Here is a 25082-nt window from a genome sequence, read left to right on the forward strand (position 1 = left end):
GAAAAATATTAATAGGCTATGCAAGTGCATTTTTAAAGAGTTCGGAAATCAAGGCATTTAGCACAGGCAATTATGTGTTTTACTTCATGAATTCCAAATTTAAAAGAGAAAGAGAATTTCTATTAAATTGTTCTTAATATTTTCAAATATTATTCAAAATTTCTTTAGAAACCTTGAAAATATCTCTCTCTCTGCACTATAGACAATGAGTTTGCTCCTCTTTCTTTTTTGCCCAGCAAATAATTTACATAATATGCAACACAACACATGTTGACACGAATATCGGGACCCAAAGGGGGCTAGATTTGGAGGGGTAAGGGGCAAGGGGGTCCAAAGTGGGGGCTACTACGACTTAAGTTCGTCGTGTGAAAATTGCGTCGTCTCCATACGTCTGCATTTTTTCTCTCCCCTTATTTCATTTTTTTTGTGAAAGGAAAGTGGCTCAAACAAAAGTCCCATGCTGATGACGGGTATTCTAACGGTAGTCGAGTTCTATAGTCATCAGGGCAAATAGAACCGTAGAACACGATTAGCAAGTGCACAATTAATGGCTGGGATCTGGGAACCTCATCTGCGGGCTTATTTACAGCAGTTAGATGGCTCTTAAATTTCCAGAAATGAACACAATTTCCTATACTGATTATATCGTATTGCATAGACTAAAAAAGATTGTAGGTAATGAGTTCTTTAATAATAAATAAGTTCTTTAAAATAATACAAAAAGCTTTATAGAAAGAAGTTTTAGATTTATTGGCTGACCATCACATTGTAAAATTGTAATATTGTAATTTTCAATTCAATTGAATTTGTAATAAAATCAACAGAACTTTGTCTTAAACTCTTTAAGAGGTTATATTTTTTTTCGGATTGGATTCTCCCACGATCTTTGCTGAATTTCTCGAATGGTTTCGATGTCTTCCAGGTCTTTGATAAAAATCATTCCCACTCACGTATTATGTGTGTATTGTACCTTAACATGAACTCCCTTCATTGAGATTATACGAACCCCCCCCCCCCCCCCCACCTTATTTATCTGATCACTTCAAATAAGAAACCGCGAATATCCGTCGAAAATACGAAAACGTGCCTTCAATGACAACCGGACGAGAGCAACAACAATTTCACTTTTTCGTTGTTATTTCGTTGTGGTTGGTTGGTAATTTAATTTGACTGTGGATCAACGACCACGACCCCCGCCCTAAGCCCCAAGTCCCCCCATCTCCCTGACCTGGTCACTATAGGTACTTTAGTTAGTTGTTGTTTGCAATAATCATCATCATTATTGGGTATTGTTCTGAATGAATCACACAAAAGGCAATGCCGCAACACCGCCCCCTTCTGAAAATCACCTCACGCCCGTTGGCCATATGTAGAGAATAAAAAAGGGGGGGGGGGATCCATGGAGCAGAGTCACGAAGAGAGAGAATATACACTTGTTCGAAAGCAGAAGTACAAGCACTTGCTTTTCACGATATTCTTGGTACTTCTTTATATGGGCTTCGCCATAACTTAAGAAATTATTAGGAACCCCTAATTTTAGCCATATTTGTAGCTTAATACCTTCAAGACATGTTTATATGTCTATATCTTTCTTTGGGGACAACCAATAATCAATAAACATAGCTTTAAGGTTTCTGTACGATTCGATATGGTATCATACCATTGAATATGTTTACATTCTATGAGGATAGTATTTACCCATCTTCTTTCCCCTCTCTATTTTTCTTAGCGGTGTTTAATTTTCCAGCAAGGTCATTCAGAAGTCGTTGCGTTTGATATACATTGCCTTTTTCTGCGTACTCGCAGATCCAAACTCTTCGGTATCGCTGCATCTTTTCCCTGGCATTTTATCATTCCTCGTGCGTAGCTCAAAAAGAATATCTGTTGGATATATATGTTCGTCTGTGTCGCAATTATCGCCGCAATCATTGTGGTCCATTTTGATCTCATCACTAACGTCAATTACGCCGCGACTTCAATTCGCCGTTTGCCGGGAAAATGGGTAAAATGAAAAATAACACAAAAAAATGTAAGGAAAATAAAAATGTTGATGAAGACGAGCGGGTTACAAACATAGATGCGAAAAAAAAGAAGATGAAAGAAATGCCATAATAGAAATCTAAGATCTTTTGCCTTTTTTTGTGCTGTTGATGTTGTTACTGTAGTTGCTGTTGTGTCTGATGTTGTTGATGTTGATCTCTCAACTGTTTTGCCGCAGAGGGAAATGACCTGGGGACCGGTGCAGAGCCCACGGCCCTTTTTTCATTCAATTCCAATATACTCGTACACAGCCCCAGCTCCCCAGACCATTTTGTCCACGATGCGCGGATTCACGAACCCGGCACTCGCAAAAAATGCTATCGAAAACTGGGATAAAGTCATTTAAAACTTAATATTTTAAAATTGGTACTTTCTATAAATTTTTCCCAACCAACTTTGGAAGTGTGCTTATAGGTTATAAGTTTAGTTATTAAAAAAAAATTTTTTTTTTTTTAATTTTGAAGTATTATGTAAATTGTTAAAAATTGTTTTGCATATATAAAGAGTTTTTTAATGGTATTGTAAGCTTTAATTTATATATCATACGATTTTATTTATTTTAAAAAATTGTAATATATGAAAAAATGCAAACTTGAATCTGAAACTTTTTTTTTTTTTTTTTTTTTTTGGTTTTTATTGTTATTTGAACATAGTTATTTAAAAGAAAAAGAGCTATAATATTAAGCTCTAAGCTACAGAACTTTACTGCCAATGAAATCATTAGGAAATTTAAAAAACCCGTAGCCCATGTAGAAACGTATTTCGAAATAGGGTGACATATTTTTGCGAGTGCTTGGTTGCATAACCATAACCAAGTGCGATCGCCGGTTGCGCTCTGCTGGCGCTTGGCGTTGACTTTGGCGTCGCTGCCGGCGATCATGGTGTTCTATGTCTATATGGCTATATGGCTATGCGACAAAAGATGAATAGATGGAAAGTTTCCCACGTCCCCGCGACGAGGGCAGACACCAAAGTGCCTATTATAAAGCGATACTCATTATAATATATATTAGCCGTAAACCTAATGAGCTTTGGCTCCTCCTCGCCATTTTTGTGTGGGACCTTGGTTCTAGTTGGACTTGGACTTCTCCGGAACGGAACTATAATCTGCCAAAGGGAAATAAGAACAAGAAATTCTCGTGAATGGGAGTTCTTCTTGGGGCAATAAAAAATATTTGCAACTCTAAAGCGTTTGGAAGTCAAATGGATGTTCTGTGAAACTCGTTTTTAGATTATGTATGACATATTACTAAAATATTGTTCCGTTTGTCTATATATTTTAAAAATTACCCCCTTTGGTATTTGATTTCATGGAAAATCGAGGTGCTTGAATGTAAAGGGAAAGCTTTACACCGCCTTTAATCCGATTTCTTGGGATTTAGTAAAGCGGAAATGGGAGATTTACCCTTGACTTGGAATCATTTATCATCTGCGCTGGATCTTTGTGCTATTGTTCATCACACCTCTACTTCAGTCACTCTGCGTGGCTTATCATCTGGGGTGTAAACAGGTAACCCCCCTTCGGAACAATGTGTGTACTGTGTGTACTTTTCGAGATATATGTTCGTGCATTCGTGCATATATAATCAGTTGAGTCTGGGCAAAGTCTATGATTGGATTGACGTTGCTGGTCGATGTTTGAGCTTGTTGTTGTGGCCTGTCTGTTGTTATTGTTATTTCCAGCGTCATCGACGTGCAAAAATGCATCTCAGCCAAATTATTCATTATGCGGACGAGACGCCTCCAAAAAATAAATAAATAAAAAATGAAAATGAAAATGAAAAAACAACCCAAACAACGTAAATAAAGCAAACACATTGTGACGCCAACGCCGGCTGCATTAATCAGCAAAAAGTGCAAAAAATAAAAAAAAATTAAAAGGAATCACATAGGGAAAAAGAGCTTTCAGCTGGAAGCGTTGCATGCTGCCTTTATATGGCGCATCCGTTGCAGTTGCCGCTTTTGTTTGGAGTTTTTCTCTTTTTCCCATATAAAAACATCAGTCGCCGGAGGAGAGGAGTCATGTGACCATATATTGTATAGTAGGAACCAAAGCCAAAGCCAACCGTCGCACACATATAGCATATCGAATTCTGAGCACTGAGCACTTCTGGCCATTGGCTTGCACTTCCGTTTAAATGAAAGGTAGCCTCTGGACAAAAGAGAGTCGAGTCGGGGCGTTCGGGGAGTTCTGGGCTTACAGGTGCCAACGTGGGCGACTCGCTCGAATAACCAGAGAAGCATGAACGAGATAAAATCGTGCACTCTGAAATATTGGAGGTCAGTTTTCGGATCGAATGAAAATATTCGCGGGTTCAGCTTACTCTAGTTCTTTCAGAGTTCTTGACAAGTTATAATCTCATGGGATGTAAATTCAGGAAAATTTCCTATCACAATAATTATTACTGTTTTAATTATATATTAAAGGATTTTAAATCTGCAGTAATTTGAACGGGGCAGCTCACGGTGCGCTGTACGTGTGCCGGCAGAGGCTAAGCAGAACAACGCTGTCTAAAGTCTTGTATGTTTTTAAGTTATTTCAGTGAAATCGGATTAAAATCTGAAAGTAATTTTAAATCTCTCTTATTTATAAAATAAGAACACTTGTAAAGCAGACCGAATATAATAACACCAAATATAATTTTATTATTTATTTTGTTTAGACCACAGTATTTTTTTCCGTGTTGTAAGAAAAAGAGAGCTATATAGAGAACAGCTGCTGCGTGTCTGTCGTCGCTACTGTTGGAGAAAGTAATGAAAAAATAGTCAAGTCTGTGGCGAAATTTATGTTTATCACCAGAGCACGCACACAAAAAATTCAACTAAAAATATGATGATGGTTAGCAGGCAGTTTTCTTTTCGGGCACGCAGCAATTGAAAGCAGATATGGAAAATTATTTTAATAGCAATGAAAATAAAATAAAAACGCGAAACTCACGCAAGAGGAAAATCCAGTAATGGAAATCAGCAAACCACAAAATTGAGGCCTAGAATTCACACCGCCGTACACACAATCGAACAAAAGCCCAGTTTTTTTTTCTCTTCTTTTTTTTCTGGCTTTTTGGAGGGGAAAATGCAAAAACCGAACAAGAGAAAGCCAAATCATTAAAGATTTTTAACGCCTTGGGCTGATTGCATACACTATGATTGCTTGCCATTTAATTGGCCTGCATTTATCGATTGGCACCTAGATTTAAACGATGCGATAAGTGAAAATGTTGGGTGGTAGAATAAAAACTCGAGCTATAGATGGGTTTTAATTTATAAAATGTATTACCAGATAAAGCCTTGATTAAGCAAGAACTACAACCATTATTAATTATAGAACAATGATGTGTGGGCTTAATAATTTATTCACTCTCTTTCCTGAGGGATATCTCTATTTCTCTCTCGATCAGACGTGGAAAACCCCCCCCCCCCCAAAAAAAAAAACACCTACAGCTGCTCATACATAAACAAACATTTCGATTCCATTCCATTTCAATTTCGATTCCGTTTCGTTTCGTTTCGTTTCTAAAAACCCCTCTCTCGAGCCAAACAGCTATGGTAGCACCAAAACCCAACGAGCGTAAAATTGTACAAGTTAAAAAGAAACATTTAAGCCAAAATAATAACGTACATATGTGTGCAATATTGTTTATATGTTTTTCCTTTGTTTGTGGGTGTGTTGTTGCGCAGTCGCGCGTGTGCAAAAGAACGAAAAACCACTTGGAAAAATTAGCTAAACAATTTTCGGGCTAAAAAAACTAATAACAAAGAAGTCGCAGTCGTAGGAGCCTTTAGATTATTATTTTTTGGGGGTTCAGTAAGGGGAGGAAATCGGTAGGGGGTGCGCTTTCAGAGGCCAACACGCCATGACCATAAATCTTAATTGCCCAGACGCAGGCAAGCGAAGCCAAGCCAAACCGTCGATGTCAGATGGTTCGGGCCCAGAAAAAAGGAAAACAGCCCTTTGTAACCGAAGAAGCTAGGGATATCTAAGATCATATCTTATGGCTATTTTATGCCTAAGAAAATTTTTAATGCACTATTGTATCCCACGAACTAGAACTTTTTTCTCTAAATACTTTTTTAGGGCAACATTTTTTTATACCGTCACAATCCCATATATTATATATGTACATTTAAGATCAGATGATACATAATCTATATTAAAAGATACGACACTATATTATAAGTTCTGAAGAGGTGTTAAGCAAAGCATGTTCCACTCCGCGAAATTGACCAAGCCAGTCCAGTGAATTCGATTTTCAAGCCTTCGCGAGTGTTGTGAAACTTATTCTTCTACCATCTCGCATAGGAAACCATGTCAAGGTTAAAGAAAAACTGAACTAATAAAAACAAAAAAAAATTAACAAAACTACCAAGGCAACACAAACCAAAAACCTACAAAGGCAACTTTGGCAAGGATACCAATACCAAATAGAAAACACAGCTAACCAAATCAGAATGAACTGCGGTGCTTTGCGTGCAATTAGCGACGAGGTGCAAATGCATTCGGCGAATTCGGCGACGCCGCAGCAGCGCAAGATGCACTCCATGCCGCGTACCACTCCGCAGAACACCCAGAGTTCCCAGAATTCCACCCCGAATCCATCGAGATCAAACGGGGATCAGCAACCCCAGACGGCGGCCCTGCGGCGGAGCACGATGCCCCGCAGCCGGGGATTGGCCTCCTGTTTGAGGGGCGAGCGGGATGACGCCCCCACCCCGCCCATTCACGAGGTCCACTGCGACGTGCAGCAGCTGCAACTACTGCAACACCAGCAACTGCAGCAGCAGCAGCTGCAACAGCAGCATCAGCCGCAACAGCAACATCAGCTGCTGCTGCAGCAAGAGCAACTGCAGCTGATGAAGGGCGACCAGGAGCCCATGTCTGGGACGGGATCGGGTGCATCCACTCTGGAGACGACGGGCAGGAGTGAGTATTATCTGAGATTTTAACTATGGCACATTGCAGATTATATTGAAGCAGGCTTTGAAACGATTATATCTACGTCATATCAAACATTGCATTACAATACCAATGGCATCGTTTCTGATCCTGAGAAAAACCCTTAGGAATTTTATAGAACTACAACTTGGTTTTTAAATATTTGAAATATAGGATGTCTTTAAAATTTTACAATAACAACATCTTTAAATGTATAAGAACCTATTCTGAATTTTACTTTAGATCAGTTGGTTGTGTTTTCTGTGCAATTTTAAATCGTTTTTAATAATATATTTTCCTATATCATCTGTAAACCGTATAAACTATTTAACACTATTCTCTTCTGGTACTTACCAAAGAAAACTTTGCACCACTTTAATCTGAAATCGAAATGCTTCTGCGACATTCGTACCCCCAAAAGAGTCCAGGGTTATTTCATCTCTCATCGCATTTTCTCGCAAGAGAAGCAGTTCGTATCAAGCGGATGGATGACGGATGTGACATCACCGAGAATTCACAATCATCCACAATCATCATTGGATTGGTTGGGTCGTTGGTGGTTCGTCAGTTCGTCAGTTCATCAGTTCGGTCATTCCGCTTTGAAGTCAATTGTGCGGCGGCATAATTTACAGTTGCACAGTTACGACTGATGACCCGCGCAAAGTAGATAATGCAGTGTTGGTTGGTTGGTTGGAAAGAAAAAAGTGTCAACGGAACAATAATAATAATAATAATAATGGCTTGGGATGGGAACCAAGGGGGTCTCTTTAAAGGCCCCAGTCTGAGACTGAGACTCAGACTCCTGGGTCACCTACAACAATTGCTCAATTTACGAGCTTGCCCCACATTGGCACCATCTGCGATGTCTAGCAATTGTACATATCTTCCGTATCTCTCGTCTGTACTTTTCATATTTTGCATTAATTGAAGTGAATTCACAACACGAGCTCAAAGGTCAGGCCATGTAAATGGGTTGAGTTTTGCAAAACAAAGTCAGACCCAACAAAAAAAACATCTAGTATTTTTAGACTTACACCGTCTGACATTTGCATTTAACACAACTAATCCATTTTACCCTCTTTTATTCCACTTGCAGGTGAGTACAAGTCGAAGACACTGCCTCGCATACATTTCGATACGGCGCTAAACGATACATCGCCGAACGAAGGTAACACACAGTCCCCCGATTGTTCGATTGATTCCCTTTCAGTAGTTACGTGGCACGTTACTCATCCTAAGCATTGTCCGTATCTCAATGTCGTGACATTGTATCCCCGATGATTTCCATGATTTGCATGTGGCGCTTAGAGACCTAGAAACCCACAAATGCGACTATTTTTGCCGGCTCAGCGCAATGCGATCTGCTCTGAAGCTCTGAACTTATCAGCAAGTGTTGTATGCACAGACATAATCACTTTCAAGGGCGAAATTTTACTCTTGGCTACTCGGAAATAAAGGGTGTTGTGGAAGCTTTAAATACCATCGTAGTTTTGGCAACCGCAGATAAGCAAATTCCAATAAGTATAGTCATAAAACGTGTATACAAATAATAGGAAACAGAACCACTTTTACAGGCCGATAAACAGACTTCGGAATTTGAAACCGGATTAATGTTTTTATATTACATTTTACAGAGAGTATAGAATTTGGAGTACAACTTTAATGTAGTACCTGGTATTAACATTTACAAGCGTTTCACTGTGCTCCACTGCAAGACTGATTTCCAGTTCTTTAAACGCTCTATTAATATTTATAAATTACATGATATAAATTGGATGTAATTGAGTTGACAACTTGTGAATTCTCTCCTTTGGTCTTATTCTTTTTATTATAAAAACTTGTTTTTTTCAATAACATGCAACCGTAATTAATCAAGATCATTTTCATGTAATTTTCCTATGCATTCTCGATGAAATATATTTCTCTGCATAAATCGAGGCGCTTAAAAATGATATTCTGTAGTATTCCCAATTCTACATGTAACTTATCTGATGTCTACTTGACATTACAGGCACTCTCCTAAGTCCAAAAAGTATGCTTCATTTTCTGGCTTGCATTATGTTTATTTGCATAATTCCACATTTAATGGAGTATTTAATGTTGGGAGGGGAAATTCCACATTCTGCTGAAAGTAACGGAATTTCGAGGGGCAGGACGTGGCTTATATAACGATCGCCTGGTCAAGGGTTGAAAAAATACAACAGAAAACTCCCTTCCATTCAAACAGTTCATTGTGCCCCTATGCTAATGTAATGCCAGTGGAAATGGAAATGAAAATGGTAACTTTCGAGCCGCTCGTAAACAAGTCTTCCGTTTCGTTGAGGCGAAGGAGGCGAACGTGTCACATAAAACCCCATAGTCACGCACTTCCGCAGAGAAAAAATAAAATAAAATAGAGGTAAAGAGGGAACCAAGCGTTACGACGGGTGGGTTGTTGGAGGGGCAGGGTTCGGGGTTCCCTTAATTTGTATTATGGGTTGCCCGGCTGCCCAACTAGCACCTTACATAAACATAAATATGTATATGTATATGAACACTAACAGTTGAGGTAGGAAAACATAATTGTTTAGTATAATAGCACCAAAATATGGTATGTTGTATTTTAAAGATAGATAAATCATTTTGAAATAAACATTTTTTAATGTTTTTTATGTTTAGAAAAACCAACTATATATCAATTTGTCTATTTTTCGGAACTTAAAGTTTACGGAGTTATAATTGAATCTAACAGAAGCTATTTTAACACCCGCTGCTGTATTCCTGGCGTTGCCAGATCTTGCACTCTCGATCAGCAGCGATGTTTCCCCACATTTCAAACGAAAACCGGTTAAACATCGATATTACGAAAACATCGATAAACATCGCTTAAAAGACATCGCCGGCCAACGCTCCATGTGTTTTCGCATCTCTAGATCAGATCAACTTTTGAATTCGGGTGGCTTAAATCGGAGCGCAGGCGGCTCAAATCGCTCCATTTATTATTGTTTTTAATTTCGCTGGCGCGTCGGTTTTACTATTTTGTTGTTACTGTATAAAATACTACTGTTTGTTATGCTCCATATTTTATAGATTTTTTTTTAAATAATTCCCAAAGCGAGTGTTGTTTTTGTTCAAGTGTTTTATCCCCTTATCCCAAAAAAAAAAACGCATTCCTGCACACGAAAAAAAAGATGCGTATGCGTGTGTATTAGTGCAGTCTCTCCGCGCTGCAAATGCAAATGTGTGTGTGTGCGTGTGTGTATGCTGCAACTGAAAACCAAAATTAAAATAAACAAAAGAGTAGTACAAAAAAAGTAAGAAAAACTTAACCAAGCGACAATGTGATGCGAAAAGGCGATAAAGTAACAGCAAAGAAAGAGAAAAAACGCGGAAATGCAGTTGAGCGCATAATTTTTATAAGCCAAGCGACAACGCACACACTCGAAGAAAAGAATAAAACGGGAGAGAGGAAATAAATATAATTAAAGAATTAAGAAAAAGAAGCATCAGCGGAAAGGAGAAAGAAGCAGCAGCAGCGTCAACAAACACAAACACAAACATAAAATATACCTGCGTGCGCTCTCTCTCATGCAATTGTGTGTGTGTGTGTGTGCCATGTTCTCTAAACTACACTGAGCGAAAAAACCAAAAATGTTGCAGGCCGTCAGCAGCACAACAGCAACAACAACAACAGCAACGGCATCCGCAAATACAGTAGATTCACCAAAACACACTGAACACAACAGTGAGCAACCGATAGTAGCGACACCGGAAGAGAAGTCCCAACGACGTCGCTCCACATTCTATGTACCCCTGGTGATAGAGGACGAAGAGGAGGAGACGAAGAAGAAGAAGAAGGAGGCTCAAGATCAAGATCGCAAATCCGATCCGGTCCAAAAGTCCTCGAGCAACACCAGCCTCAGTAGCACCAGCAATTCCCTGACCCATTCCGAAACCAAATCGGCCAAAGGCTACAGTCTCCGCAAATCCAGCTCGGTGAAGAGCGGCGTTGCCAAGGTTAGTGCTCTATTCGAGCGAAAGACCCCATCGAAAATGTCACCGCCCTGCGGTTTCAACTGGAGCATTAGTGGTAGCGAGAATACAGCCCAGTATTCCGATTCCGATGAGGACGAGGAGAACTCCTCGGAGGCGCGTCATCGGGAGCAGCTGCTAAAGTCCCTGCCCACCAATTCGGGGAATACCGCATCCCCATCGAAACTGAAGCGATATGGCATAGTGCTGAACGTGATCAGTTTGAATGGCAGCGATAACGAACAGTCCTCCTTGGGTAGTATGGGTATGGGAACGGGTAGTACCAACATACCACCCGGTGGTCTGCTTTCTGCCAACAATCAAATACCAAATACGGCACCCCGTAGCCATTTCAATGAGGAGAACGATATTGTCTTGGCCACGCCCCCGCCGCCCAAACAGCAGGCGCTATCAACGTCACCGGCTGGAAACCAGGAATCCAACCAAGATTACGATGATGATTCAGAGATCAGTCGCATGCAAACGAACACCTCGACGCCCATAAAGCTAATGAAATCGCGATCGCGAACCAATATATTGGCCGTACCGCTGCCCTCGGTGGAGCGTGGTTTGGCCACAAATAACGCTAATAATAATAATAACTCATCGGTGGGAAGCGGCACTACTACAACAACGACTACGACGACGACGACGCTGATTACGCTCCGTGCTAAATCGAAGACCCTGCCGCAAAACCTATCGCCCTCAGTTGTTTTACGCGAGGCAGCCGCTTTGGATGAGCTGGAAAAGAAGCGGGAAAAGTATCAGGAGAAGCAGGAAAAGCTGCAGGAGAAACAGCGTCAGCTGTTTGGCGGCAGCACGGTCAGCCAAATAGGATCGGGTTCGGGATCCTCGCCATATAAGCTACAGAACAGCTGTTCGGCCACGTCCATACTGACGCACAGTTTTCCGCCCAAGAACCTCTTTCTCCTCAAGTCCACGCCCAAACTGTCGACGGATATAGCTGTTACGCCCCCGACAACCTCGGCGATCTGCTCGCCACCCAAGAAATCCCTGAGTTTTATCCGACGAGCCCACTCCACCAAGGTGGCCCGAAGTAATTCCCTGCTAAAACCGAACCAGACTGGCGTCATAGGATCGGGAAGTGGTACTACGACGGGACTAGCATCCATTAATTCGGCGGGCGCCATGCAGCAGGGATCATTGTCCAGCAGCTGTGCTGGGGATAGTTCCAGTAACAACGGCAGCTGGGGCAAGCACTTTTACCAGCCCTACGATGTCTGCCCACTGAGTTTGGACGAGCTCAATTGCTATTTCCAGGCCGATCATTGCGAGGAATTGATATGCGAACGCTTCAAGATCAGGGATCTGACCATACATATGGCATCCGCATCCGCAACTGGAGCGGATCTGTCGGTGGCCACGGAGAATGAGACAACGGCCACGGCGGAGGACGATGCGGGACATCATTCCGGTAGGTCGACCCCGAAACGAAATTCCTTGTCTCTGCTCATGGGTACTAAGTATTTCCTGTGGCAAACAACAGCCGAAAAACAACCCCTTACGATCCCATACCCATTTCATACCATTCCATTCGATTCGATCGAACGATTCCCGTTTACCGAACAATGGCTGTTTGTATCGAAGAACAGCGATCGCATTTGGTATTCCCCTATCTACGCAGGGTCACGATAAGATAAGACACAGCCCCCCGACCCTTGAAGACGGTATGGGCCAAAGTTGTAGGTCTAAAACAGTAATATTTCTCTAAATAACCGAATAACTTATAGCTTATGTGTTTCCCATTGACGCGATTTAAATAATATAAAATATAAGAGTTTTCCAATCATTGATTACTTGTATGTATCAAAAATCCAACTGTTCCATCAAACCTATTAAACTTTTTTGTAGTTTTGATCAACAAGTAAATGTATCTAATGATCGAGATCTATTAACTCAACTAAAAGATGTAATGAAGAGTCTATTAAGATGATAATGGCTAGCATTGAGCTCTCCCAGACATTACTATACTTGTAAATTACAACTTTTATTATGGGTACCTACTATTTTATGGACAGATGTTTAGGGGCTATTATTGCGACCGCAGCTGTGCCACTCCCCCTTCTCTTTTCGTATGTTCTTCACACTTTCTGGCGGCTCTTATTAAGCCTTCCTGTGCGTTTCTTTTGCGACGCTTGCCATCATCAAGCCAGCTACTTTATTTACACACGATCGGAGGTGAACCCCCTCCCCCAACTACTATATATATATTTATGTACGACCAAGTGTATGTATTCTTTTGGAACGTAGCCCAATTGTGTGTGGCTCAATTGTAGCTCAATTTGATGGCCCTGGAAGGCAGCGAAGCGTCGCACCATGGGCTTCATAGAAGTAGGCAGAAAAATATACCTAATTGTATCATATTACAGAACAGATATTAGACTACGTTGTACTACTATTACACAAACAAATAAAATTTAAAAAAAAGTATATTCAAAAAATGTATTACATCAAATGCTATATTCGTACCTAATGGTTAATAAATTCTAGTTTGTTTATTAGAAATATCTTATCTCTGTGATCTTTGACCTTGTTTTCTTTCTGTGTAGAACCCGAACTGAACCCAAATAAACCGATCTGAAAGTGATTGGAGTGTGTACATAAATGTATCTATCCTCTTGCATTCTGATTTCGTATTCCAGGAACGCCATAGGTGTTTTTTCCAACTAGTGACGACTTCTTGAGTTATACCCGCTGTGCTGGTCATTGAATCGGAATCAGTTTTCTATACTTGGAACGGCGCGAAGCTCATTGCATTTCAATGAGTTCGAAAGAGAGAGAGGCACGCTCTGTGGTACCGTTAAATACCCGATCGATTCGCATTAACGCCGCCGAAGAAGTGTGGCCAATTCGATTTGTGATTTAAATGATTCAAGGGACGGTCCCACTGTGCGGCGTCGTTTCTTTTTTGCTTTTTCCCTTCCATTCTCTGGCTACAATTTCAATTTCGTTGCTTTTTCTGGACTGTTGTTATTTTATTATGATTCACACACACCCGCACAAGAAACCAGTTTTCTTTCTTTTTTTTGTTTCTGAAGAGAGAAGAGTAAGAAAGAGAGAGAGGAGAATGAGAATGCCAAACAAACGAACCGCTTTATTTTAAAACTCAAATTGTTGCTGCCATTTTTCGCTGATGCACTGCAAATAATTGGTGTCAATTTGATGATGGTTCAAGAAATACTTGCAATTACGTTAAATCATCTTCAATCAGAGTGTGTTGTAAAAACACTTTGGCAAAACTATTTGTGATGTAATTTGTAATGTTATTATTTCATCTGTTATAGTCTTTCTAAAAGTTTTACGTTATTATAAGTTTTTTGGTAATTATAATAATTTCATATAAAGAGAGCGGAATTTTGAATGGTATGAAACGATTTTTGAATTGGGAAGTCAAGGTGAATTCAGATTTTAGTGTATCTTTAACTTTTCTTATAGATACAGCTTTATCATATATATGTAGATATTTTTTCCGTGTGACTTGGTGTCGATTTCGAGTGGCCAGCAAACATGCATCCAGTGTGTTTGTTGTTTGCCGCTGCATTCGCTCAGTGCACTTCCAGTTGCAGTTGCATTTTGTTTGTAATGTGATAAGGCGCAAACGCTTTCGTAACTAACGACTTAACCCAAGGCGGTTTCTATTTTTCGTCGATAAAGCGGACGCACGACGATGGAAATAGCATGAAATAGACAAAGCAGATAGGAATGGGAATGTTTATGATCTTGAGAACATACAAACCATACCAAACTCAAATATGAAATATAAATACTTTATTATTGATCGACGCCTTATCGGTGAAGAGTGACTTGTAGGCCCATAGATCCATATGTCATACATACATATATGTATCACATATCACTCAACCTGATAACTGGTGACACTTTCGAGAAATACAGCGAGAAGAGAAGCAAGGCAAAGCAGAGATAAAGGTGAAGATACAGGGGCCATTTATCTGCCACGATCGCTGGCCAGTTCCATTTATCAGGGCTCCACTGACGGATCGTGAGATACTGAGTGATCACTGTACGCATTTTCCACTTTCCACATGCTTTCCGCTTGGTTTTGGTTTTGGTGTTGTATTTGACTTTGGTTTACTTAACGCGCTGATAATTGAGCGCTGACCTTATCGCACAGTTAGCATCTGCCCAAGGGGTCCAAGGTAGATACGATCCGAGCCGAACCGAACTGATCCGATTCGATCGATCACCATCTTGCTGGTCTTGGTCAGTGAAAGCGACCCCCGTGTGTAATCCGTTTTAATTGCATGCCGTCTCAAGACCCCGAAATCCATTCCCCAAAAAGCCAAAGAATTGTGTGGAATGACTGTGACTCAAGCGATGAGCAATATCATCAGTGTGTAGTCAGCAGCATTTCAGCATCATCACATCACACACGATCTTGATCTTGCGGTCTCCTGAGGTCTCCGGTCATCTGGCCAAAAATGTATTACACACTCCCCGAGATGAAGTGTAATATGTGGTAGTAGGCACTACCAATCTGATCCCGCTGACCTCATCGCACTATATATGCGATTAGCCCACCTATTTAGCCCAAAATGGTATTTGCCATCATTTGGTTTTGATGGACCGAAGAAACAGACAAGCTAATCTGTGTTGTATTATTTAATAGAGCCTTTATCAGTTGATGAACTCTGGGTTACATATTTATGAGGGGTCAACTTTGGGAGCCAAGAACATCATCAGTTCAAACCCATTGAAACTGACAAGCAGTAAAACATAGTAATTACTTTCTTTATGAAGCAGAAATGTTCAAGTAATTGCGCTTGTTTCTACAGAAATGCGATAGATAAGCCAAGTTGCCCTAGATTAATATGGAAAGTTTGAGAAGAAATGTATTGTACATATATTATGTTGAATATGTTGAGATAACATCCATTTCTAGTTTTCATTAATTAAAAACATATACATTTTATAGGGTGTGTTCTCTTTTTGGATGGTAGCCTTTTTCTACTGGCCTGATTTGCGTGCCTATTCTAGATTTGGCATTAATCTGGGGGCGTGGAGCACCCACCTTATAAATGCGCCGTTTTCGACTCACCTTTTTTATTCATATATGCTTTATCGCTTTGAATTTGATGCTTTTTCGCTTTTGCTGTTTGTTTTGCACGCCAGGCGGTAAGATTAAGATGATGATACAGTTGCTTGTCAACGAGTTTTGATCTTATATAGGAATATTTCATAACTCTTCGCTTTTTTATTATTAATAGAAGATGTGTGTCTTTGAATGCCTATGCCTTTGCCTCAACCACCATGCCAAACATGACACAATTCGGTCTCCCCCTTGGTTTTTTTTGTTTGTATTTTGTTTTGAATGGATGACAAATCGTGGTGTTTGCATCTGGTGGCCATTGAAATGAATCAACCTGGAAATGCGGAAAAGACAGCCCAGAAAATGGGTGGGCGGGCTGAGTAGCCCTTAGAACATGAAAATGCCCGTTTTTCTGATGCCTCCTTTGCATGCCATCGGATAAAAATGATGTTTGCTCTCCCGATGAGTCAGAATGGGAAATGGCCACGTCCATGGGTTCCACCTCCATTTCTCCCCCCATTTTTCATGGCTAACTTTGTAGGTGGCCTGCCTTCGACAAGGTCGCTTTGTTTTTGGGCTCGTTCTTCATTTTCTTGGCTGTGCGGGAAGATGAGATGCCCAGGTGGAAACTGGTTTTAAGTCCCCGGATTCCAAACTCAGTTTCAACTACGATTGCACTGGAAAAACAGGGTTTAAATGAGTAATTTCTAGCATTATTCTTACCGGAATAAGCAAATAATTCAATAAATAAATAAAACAATTTTATTAGACTCATTGTGCTGTTACCCGATTGGTCTTAAGGGACTATTTAAATAAAATTATAAGTACTAAACTGAGCAACACCCAATAAAAAATCATATTCCAAAGAAATAATTCTATTATTTGGAAATCGTTATAAAGAACCAAAGAATATATTCCTGTTAAAAAACGAACCCTCTTCGATAAGAAAGGTCATTCAAATTAACATAAAATAAATACAAACGAAGGAATTGAGTTGAGTTCTTAGCACAGATGTAAACGAAGTATTTACGAGTAACTTATTGAAATAGGAATTATGATCTTGCTATTCCTGTTATTCCGATTTAAATGAAGGGTATAACAGACATTAATGCGATTCAGAGAAACAAATAAGGAGAGTTGGTACTTGGGAACAGGTCTAGTAACCTGAATTTCGACCACCATTGAAGGTGGGTTCGGTTTTCTTCGTCGAGTGTACTCGCTGTCGCTGAGCATCTTGCCACGGTAATGAGGCACATGATGAATCATGCTTACCTGCCCCTGCCGCAGATGCCTCATTTTCCATGTCTTCTTGCTGCTCCGGCTGTTGTTATTATATTTTGTTGTTTTTTTTTCTGCGGCAGGTGATGCGGCAATGTTGATGGCTCTTCGGAGCTGGGATAAATTCATTTGAGCAGCAGCTGCTCCTTTTCTTTTGTTCGACAGGCTGAAACCAGTTTTAAATCGTCCAAAACAAAAAAAAACTGAAACCGATTCATGCCAAAGTGTTGTGGCTGTTTTTTTTTTTTGATGTTACACGGGAATCCAGAAAAATGTGCGGGGGAAACGGAGCTGGGAATTCATCATTTAGGGATTAAAATATTTGCCCGAACCCTATCTGAATCACCTGAAAAGAAGGTCAATGAAATGTATTCGAAATGAGAAATTCGACATGGCACTTGTGAGATAATCCCCTCTAATCCCCAATATCCTGGTTTCCCTCTTCATTGCAGATACTTCCTATGAGAAGGCGTGCCGCCGTGGATCAGCGCCCACCACGCCCATTTTGGGCAGCAAACAACACCAGACGGAGAGCAATGCCACCTCGCGTTTCACCAACTTCTTTTCCAAAAAGTGAGTTCATATTTTGGGTTCTTTGGGTTCTATTCCTTAAAATGGTCTCAAGTGCTATAAACTATCGAAAAATAGTTCATCATATTGACAAACAGTCTTTTTCCGTTCGACAGATCCAATCCCCTGAAGCGGACCAAGTCGGTGACCAAGCTGGAGCGGACCAAGCGCGGATCCGGCGGATTGAGGGGATCCCGCTCGCACGAGAGCCTGCTGTCCAGTCACGCCGTCATGTCCACCATAGGTGAGTTTCGAGTGGATTCTTCGCCCTGATCCTGATGGCTGGTTCTGAGTCTTATCCTAATCCTTATCCATTTACTCTCTACCCTACAGATCTCTCCTGCACTGGGGCGGTGGGCGTGGCGCCCGTGCACCAGTCAGTCCTGGGACGGCGTCACTGCTTCCAGGTGCGCGGCGGGCCGCGTGGCGAGCGGTACTACTCGTGCGGATCGCGCCAGGAGCGTGACCTTTGGATCTACTCGCTGCGCAAGTCGATCGCCCCGAATGCGGAGCACACCCGTCGCACGGACAACTCGCTGAAGATGTGGGTTTACGAGGCGAAGAACCTGCCGCCCAAGAAGCGATACTTCTGCGAACTGCAGCTGGACAAGACCCTGTACGGCCGGACGTCGGTGAAGCTCCAGACGGATCTGCTGTTCTGGGGCGAGCACTTCGACTTCCCCGATATACCCGAGATCAATGTTATCACGGTGAATGTGTTTCGCGAGGTGGACAAGAAGAAGAAACGCGACAAGTACCAGTTCGTGGGCTCGGTGAAGATACCAGTGCACGATGTGACCTCCAGGCTGCCCTGTGAGCAGTGGTATCCCATACTGAGCGACAAGGCGGGCGACAGTCTGGGCAGAACCTCGGGAGGCGGCGGCAGTGGGTCCAAGGACAAGGAGCAGCTGCCCACGCTGAGGATCAAGTGTCGATTCCAGAGCACCGACATCCTGCCCATCAATGTGTACGCCAACTTCTTGGCCTACCTCAAGGAGAACTACAAGCGGGTGTGCGAGACCCTGGAGCCGGTGATCGGGGTGAAGGCCAAGGAGGACATTGGCCAGGCACTGGTGCTGCTGATGCATGCGCAGGGGCTGGCGGGCGCCTTCCTCACCGACGTGGTAGCCCTCGATCTGCTGCGAGTGGGTGACCAGAGGCTCACCTTTAGGGGCAACTCGCTGGCCACCAAGAGCATGGAGGCGTTCCTCAAGCTGACGGGCGAACAGTATCTGCAGGACACCCTATCGGCGCCCATAAACGAGCTGATTCAGTCGGAGCGGGACTGCGAGGTGGATCCGACCAAGGCGAGTGGCTCGTCGGCGGGTTCGCTGCAGCGTCAGCAGGCTGCCCTGCGTGGCGCGGTGCGAGGGGCGTGGCAGTGTATCTTTGAGTCGCACAAGCACTTCCCCGCCCAGCTGCGCAATTGCTTCGCCACGTTCCGGGAGCGCCTGCAGCAGCTGGGCCGCCAGGACATGGCCGACAACCTGATCTCGGCGAGCATTTTCTTGCGGTTCCTGTGCCCGGCCATCCTGTCGCCGTCGTTGTTCAACATCACCAGCGAACTGCCGTCGGCTCGGGCTACCCGCAATCTCACACTGGTGGCCAAGACCCTGCAGACATTGGCTAACTTCACCCGCTTCCAGGGCAAAGAGAACTTCATGGAGTTCCTCAACGATTTCCTCGAGCAGGAGGCCGCCCGCATGCAGCAGTTTCTGGAGATTATATCCACACGGCCGGAGCATCCCGCCCCGGACTCGATACTCGATTGGGCCGGCTACATTGACCAGGGCAAGCAGCTGTCCATCCTGCATAGCTTGCTCAGCGAGAGTCTGGCCAAATTGCCGGAGGCCAGGCAGCACGAGCTGGATCCGCTGCAGCACATCCTGGACGAGATCAGCCGGGCCAAGGAGCATGGCTTGGGAACGGCGCTTCCAGGCGGATATCTGCCGGCCACCTCCTCCACGCACTCGATTGCCAGCGAGAATCAGGAGAATCGTAACCCGGGCTCTTCGGGCTCGCATGGGGGCTCCAATTCGGAGCAGTTGCTGCCACAACAGAGCCAGCTGGCCCAGCCGCAACATGCGATTGTTAGTAAGCCCCTGTCGGCGGAGCGTGGCATTATGAGGGGTGTGCTCACTCCGAATTCCCTGGAGAAGAATATCTTTAGGTACAATGATCCCACGGTTAATGGTGTGCTGCAGCAGCAGCAGCAGCAACAGCAACAACTACAGCAGCAGCAACAACAGCTGCAACAGCATCCCCACCAGCAACAGCCGCACCACCAGCATCCCCTCCAGCTGCTCTCCAATTCACAAACCTCCATAGCTGGCAACCAATATATGAGCTCGCCGGGAGGCCTGCAGCATGCCCAATCGCAGACCTCGATGGCATCCTCATCGCTCAACGGCAGCAGCAGCAATCTGCTGCATGGCCACCAGCAGCATGTCCACCACCCGCAGCAAATGCATCCACATCACTGCCCGCCGGCGCCACAGACGAGTGCCTCCAGCACCATGGAGCGCATGGATCGGATGAACTATCCGCCGTATATGGCGCACAATGGCAATGACTACGAGGCCAGCACGCCGTCGAGCACTCGCTCCAGGACACTGCCACGAAATGGTAATGGAAATCCCAATGCCAATGGCAACATGAGCAGTAATAACAACCAGAGCGGCAGCTACGACGACATGCACGGGGAGTTCCAGATCCAGATCTCCGGACTGGACACGAGCAGTGCTTTTGTCTGCAAGTCACCCACACCCATGTTGAAATCCGGTTTGGGTCCAGTTGGAGGAGCGGGACGAGGTCACCACAAGCTGAATCTGGGGATACCCGATCATTCGGGTGGCTATGTGCGCGGCGGCAACAACCTGAATCCCAACTCGAATATGCCCAAGAACCTGGAGGATCTCGACGATCTGTTCAAGTACGCCGAGGAGCACGACGTGGCGGAGCCGGCGAACCATCACCTTCACAGCCAGCAGAACCACCAGGGGGGTTCTCACCTCAAGCCCGCCGCCGTGCCGGGCAAGGAGCAACTGTCGGCGAAGAGTAGTCACTGCAGCTCTGGCTACCAGAGCATCTCCACGAATCCCTCGCCCTCGCAGTCCTCCAGTCCCGTGGAGAGCCAGCTGAAGGCCGCGATGGGCAGTCACAATGCGCCGCTGGCCTTTAAGAATCCCTCCTACCAGCTGCAGCCCCAAACGGGCTCGTCCAGATCATCGGCTACAAGCAATCCCCACCAGCAACAGCAACAGCAGCAACAGCAACAGCAGTTCGGCAACCGCTTAAAACCCGTTAAAGGTGGACTGGTGGCCGCTCGGGCGGCCTTCCTCAACAGCGGTGGAGCATTGGAGACGGCGGCCACATTGACGCCGAGTTCCTCGGATGAACAGCTCTCGGCGGATAACTATGCTATATATAGCTATGCAGCTGCGGCGGCGGCTGGAGCGGGCATGTCCACCAAGTTGGAGGCTCAACGCTCGCTCAGCGGCGGCAGTAGCTCCTCCACCTCGGCATCCGCTTCCACCTCGAATCTGGGCAAGAGCGGTGGCTTCTCCGCCTACGGGCGACTGAATGGTCCGCTCAAGCGGGAGGATGTCTATGGCAGTGGCTACGGCGGCAGCAGTGGCAATGTGGGCTACGGCCTGTCCACTTCCAGTGGCGCCGGACACCCTCAACATCCCCACCAGCAGCAGCAGCATCAGATGCAGCAACAGCAACAGCACAGGGAACGGGATCAGGAACTGAAGCAGTACGCGGGCAGTGTGGCGGGCAGCGTGGGATCGGCCACGTCGGCGGCCCAGAGGCGGCTGAGTTTGGACTCGGCGCGCACGCTCTCCGACAGCAGCACGGATACGGAGGGTGAGTTGGGGCACAGCGGTGTGAATCTATATTCCAAGGAAGATGTAACTTACTTGAAATATTTCCCAATTCCAGGGCACAGCAATCAATTGCAGGAAGGCAAGCGACGCAGGCAGTTGCGCAGCAGCGGCGGAAGCGGCGGCGGCGGAGGAGGAGGAGTGGGTTCGGAACAGGGATTGGGAAAGAGCTATGACCAGAACGGAGAGATCCAGCTGCTGCAGCAGACGCTGGACACTCTCTGCCACACGCTCGACCGCGACGAGGCGGAGCTGCGCGACTCCAGTGACGAGCTGTTTGGCCTACAGCGGCCAGCGGGCAGCGCCGGCAGCAACGGGTCGAACAATCTCAGCCTGCAGTCGGAGTCCACCATGCGCAGCATCATCGACAGGTAGGGCATGAAGACCATAATGTGACCAAAATGGGTTCACAGAGCTGGTTGTAATCCTGGATGCCGCGGCATCGTTTACCAACCCTCTTTGAAGAAGCCCTCGTTTTGGTCACAATTGAAATAATTTTGAAGAAATAATCCTTCAGTGGAGAACCTAATTAAAGTTTCTTTCAATCCTCCTGCAGACTCATCACCATGGAGGAGGAGCTGCGCCGCGAGCAGCTGAAGATGTCGCTGGCGCTGTCCCACAAGCAGCGCGTGATCGAGGAGCAGGGTCAGCAGATCGCGGCACTGGACGCGGCCAACAGCCGGCTGCTCAGCGCCCTGACCGCCCTGCGCCAGCGGTACGAGACCCAGCAGCAGCAGCAGCAACAGCAGCAGCAGCACCAAGCACCACCAAAGACCCAGAAGCCACAGTGAGCGGATGGGGGAAGAAGAAGGGTAGAAATCGAAGGAGGATTAGGAGGAGTCCGGGACCGCGACCGCGACCGCGACCCAATCTGACGGAGGCATCGTTGTTCTACACACAAAATGCGAGCATGCGGACACTGTCGCGGTTCTGTCTTAAGGATACCTTTTTGTTTATTTTTTTTAGCTATTTTTTTTGTATGCTACATAAATTATACTACATGTTTAATATATAATTACACATAACATACATACATTATACATAATTTCTCAATATATGTTTAAAAACCGCAAAATGTGAAAATGCAAAACGCCGCTGCAAAAGCAGTAAGATAAACCCCAGGAGATCGGAGCATGGAAGTGAAGAAGAAACAAGAACAAGTTAAGATAATGAATAAAATTATAACCAAAGTTAGACAAAAATTGCATGATTGACCTAATTATTTCTAGAATTAAGGATCTGTTTGTGGTGGAAAATGTGTTACTTGCATGGGGATGGTGATCATAAGCCTAACTCAGTTTTTTGGCTGCCAAAATAAAAATAAAAGTCAGAACGAGGAATGTCATATCTCGTTGAGCTCGTTGTTTAATTTCCAATCGATTGACGTTCAAACCTACAATTTTTTTATTTTTTCCATTTTTTGCAAAAATAGATGATGTAACCCCTTACAAAAAATGCGAAAATTGGCCAAAAAATAAATTTCCCTAAAAGTGATAGTGATCGTTAGCATATCTAGCAAGCTGCTCAAAACAGTCGGTCTTTTAGCTGTACGTCTTGATTTGGCTAAACTACGATTGAAAAACCGAAAAAAAATTTCGCATTTTTGACAAAAATCTGAATCTCCATTTTTCACAACAATTTTAGCCCTATTTTTTGCCATAAAAACTCAGTTTTTTGACTGCCAAAATAAAAATAAAAGTCAGAACGAGGAATGTCATATCTTGTTGAGCTTGTTGTTTAATTTCCAATCGATTGACATTCAAACCTGAAAATTTTGTATTTTTTCCATTTTTCGCAAATATAGATGATGTTACCCCTTACAAAAAATGCGAAAATTGGCCAAAAAATAAATTTCCCTTAAAGTGATAGTGATCGTTAGCATATCTAGCAAGCTGCTCAAAACAGTCGGTCTTTTAGCTGTACGCCTTGATTTGGCTAAACTACGATTGAAAAACCGAAAAAAATTGTCGCATTTTTGACAAAAATCTGCAATTCCATTTTTCACAAAAATTTTAGCCCTATTTTTTGCCATAAAAACTCAGTTTTTTGACTGCCAAAATAAAAATAAAAGTCAGACCGAGGAATGTCATATCTTGTTGAGCTTGTTGTTTAATTTCCAATCGATTGACATTCAAACCTGAAATTTTTTTATTTTTTCCATTTTTTGCAAAAATAGATGATGTAACCCCTTACAAAAAATGCGAAAATTGGCCAAAAAATAAATTTTCCCTAAAGTGATAGTGATCGTTAGCATATCTAGCAAGCTGCTCAAAACAGTCGGTCTTTTAGCTGTACGCTTTGATTTGGCTAAACTACAATTGAAAAACCGAAAAAAAATTTCGCATTTTTGACAAAAATCTGAATCTCCATTTTTCACAAAAATTTTAGCCCTATTTTTTGCCATAAGAACTCAGTTTTTTGACTGCCAAAATAAAAATAAAAGTCAGAACGAGGAATGTCATATCTCGTTGAGCTTGTTGTTTAATTTCCAATCGATTGACATTCAAACCTGAAAATGTTGTATTTTTTCCATTTTTCGCAAAAATAGATGATGTTACCCCTTACAAAAAATGCGAAAATTGGCCAAAAAATAAATTTCCCTTAAAGTGATAGTGATCGTTAGCATATCTAGCAAGCTGCTCAAAACAGTCGGTCTTTTAGCTGTACGCCTTGATTTGGCTAAACTACGATTGAAAAACCGAAAAAAATTGTCGCATTTTTGACAAAAATCTGCAATTCCATTTTTCACAAAAATTTTAGCCCTATTTTTTGCCATAAAAACTCAGTTTTTTGACTGCCAAAATAAAAATAAAAGTCAGACCGAGGAATGTCATATCTTGTTGAGCTTGTTGTTTAATTTCCAATCGATTGACATTCAAACCTGAAATTTTTTTATTTTTTCCATTTTTTGCAAAAATAGATGATGTAACCCCTTACAAAAAATGCGATAATTGGCCAAAAAATAAATTTTCCTTAAAGTGATAGTGATCGTTAGCATATTTAGCAAGCTGCTCAAAACTGTCGGTCTTTTTGCTGTACGCCTTGATTTGGCTAAACTACGATTGAAAAACCGAAAAAAAAATTCGCATTTTTGACAAAAATCTGAATCTCCATTTTTCACAACAATTTTAGCCCTATTTTTTGCCATAAGAACTCAGTTTTTTGACTGCCAAAATAAAAATAAAAGTCAGAACGAGGAATGTCATATCTCGTTGAGCTTGTTGTTTAATTTCCAATCGATTGACATTCAAACCTGAAAATGTTGTATTTTTTCCATTTTTCGCAAAAATAGATG

General features: G+C 43.1%; 2 protein-coding genes across 11 annotated transcripts in view; one reads left to right on the plus strand and one right to left on the minus strand.

Annotated features, from left to right (window-relative positions):
* raskol (Ras GTPase-activating protein raskol) overlaps positions 1-22989 on the plus strand; it is a 42395-nt gene extending 19406 nt beyond the window's left edge. For 2 of the 10 annotated variants that reach the window (XM_065868125.2, XM_065868127.2), the window contains 6 exons: positions 8070-8141; positions 17783-17903; positions 18017-18144; positions 18234-21770; positions 21846-22158; positions 22323-22989. In XM_065868125.2, coding sequence (XP_065724197.2) covers positions 8070-8141; positions 17783-17903; positions 18017-18144; positions 18234-21770; positions 21846-22158; positions 22323-22578 — 4427 coding nt within the window. In that variant the 3' untranslated portion in view covers positions 22579-22989. Of the gene's footprint in view, positions 1-8069; positions 8142-9882; positions 12420-17782; positions 17904-18016; positions 18145-18233; positions 21771-21845; positions 22159-22322 lie in introns of those variants that run through there. The other 8 variants (XM_065868126.2, XM_065868128.2, XM_065868129.2 and 5 more) reach the window with 5 other exon arrangements.
* Positions 6515-7379, minus strand: LOC108016525 (uncharacterized). The gene is made up of 3 exons (XM_070997234.1): positions 7328-7379; positions 6885-6984; positions 6515-6800 (listed from the first exon to the last, which is right to left on the minus strand). Exons 1-3 carry the CDS (start codon positions 7377-7379, stop codon positions 6515-6517), a joined length of 438 nt encoding a protein of 145 aa, XP_070853335.1.
* Positions 22990-25082: the final 2093 nt, after the last annotated feature.

Source organism: Drosophila suzukii, chromosome X (assembly GCF_043229965.1).
Source record: "Drosophila suzukii chromosome X, CBGP_Dsuzu_IsoJpt1.0, whole genome shotgun sequence".
Lineage (NCBI taxonomy): Eukaryota > Metazoa > Arthropoda > Insecta > Diptera > Drosophilidae > Drosophila > Drosophila suzukii.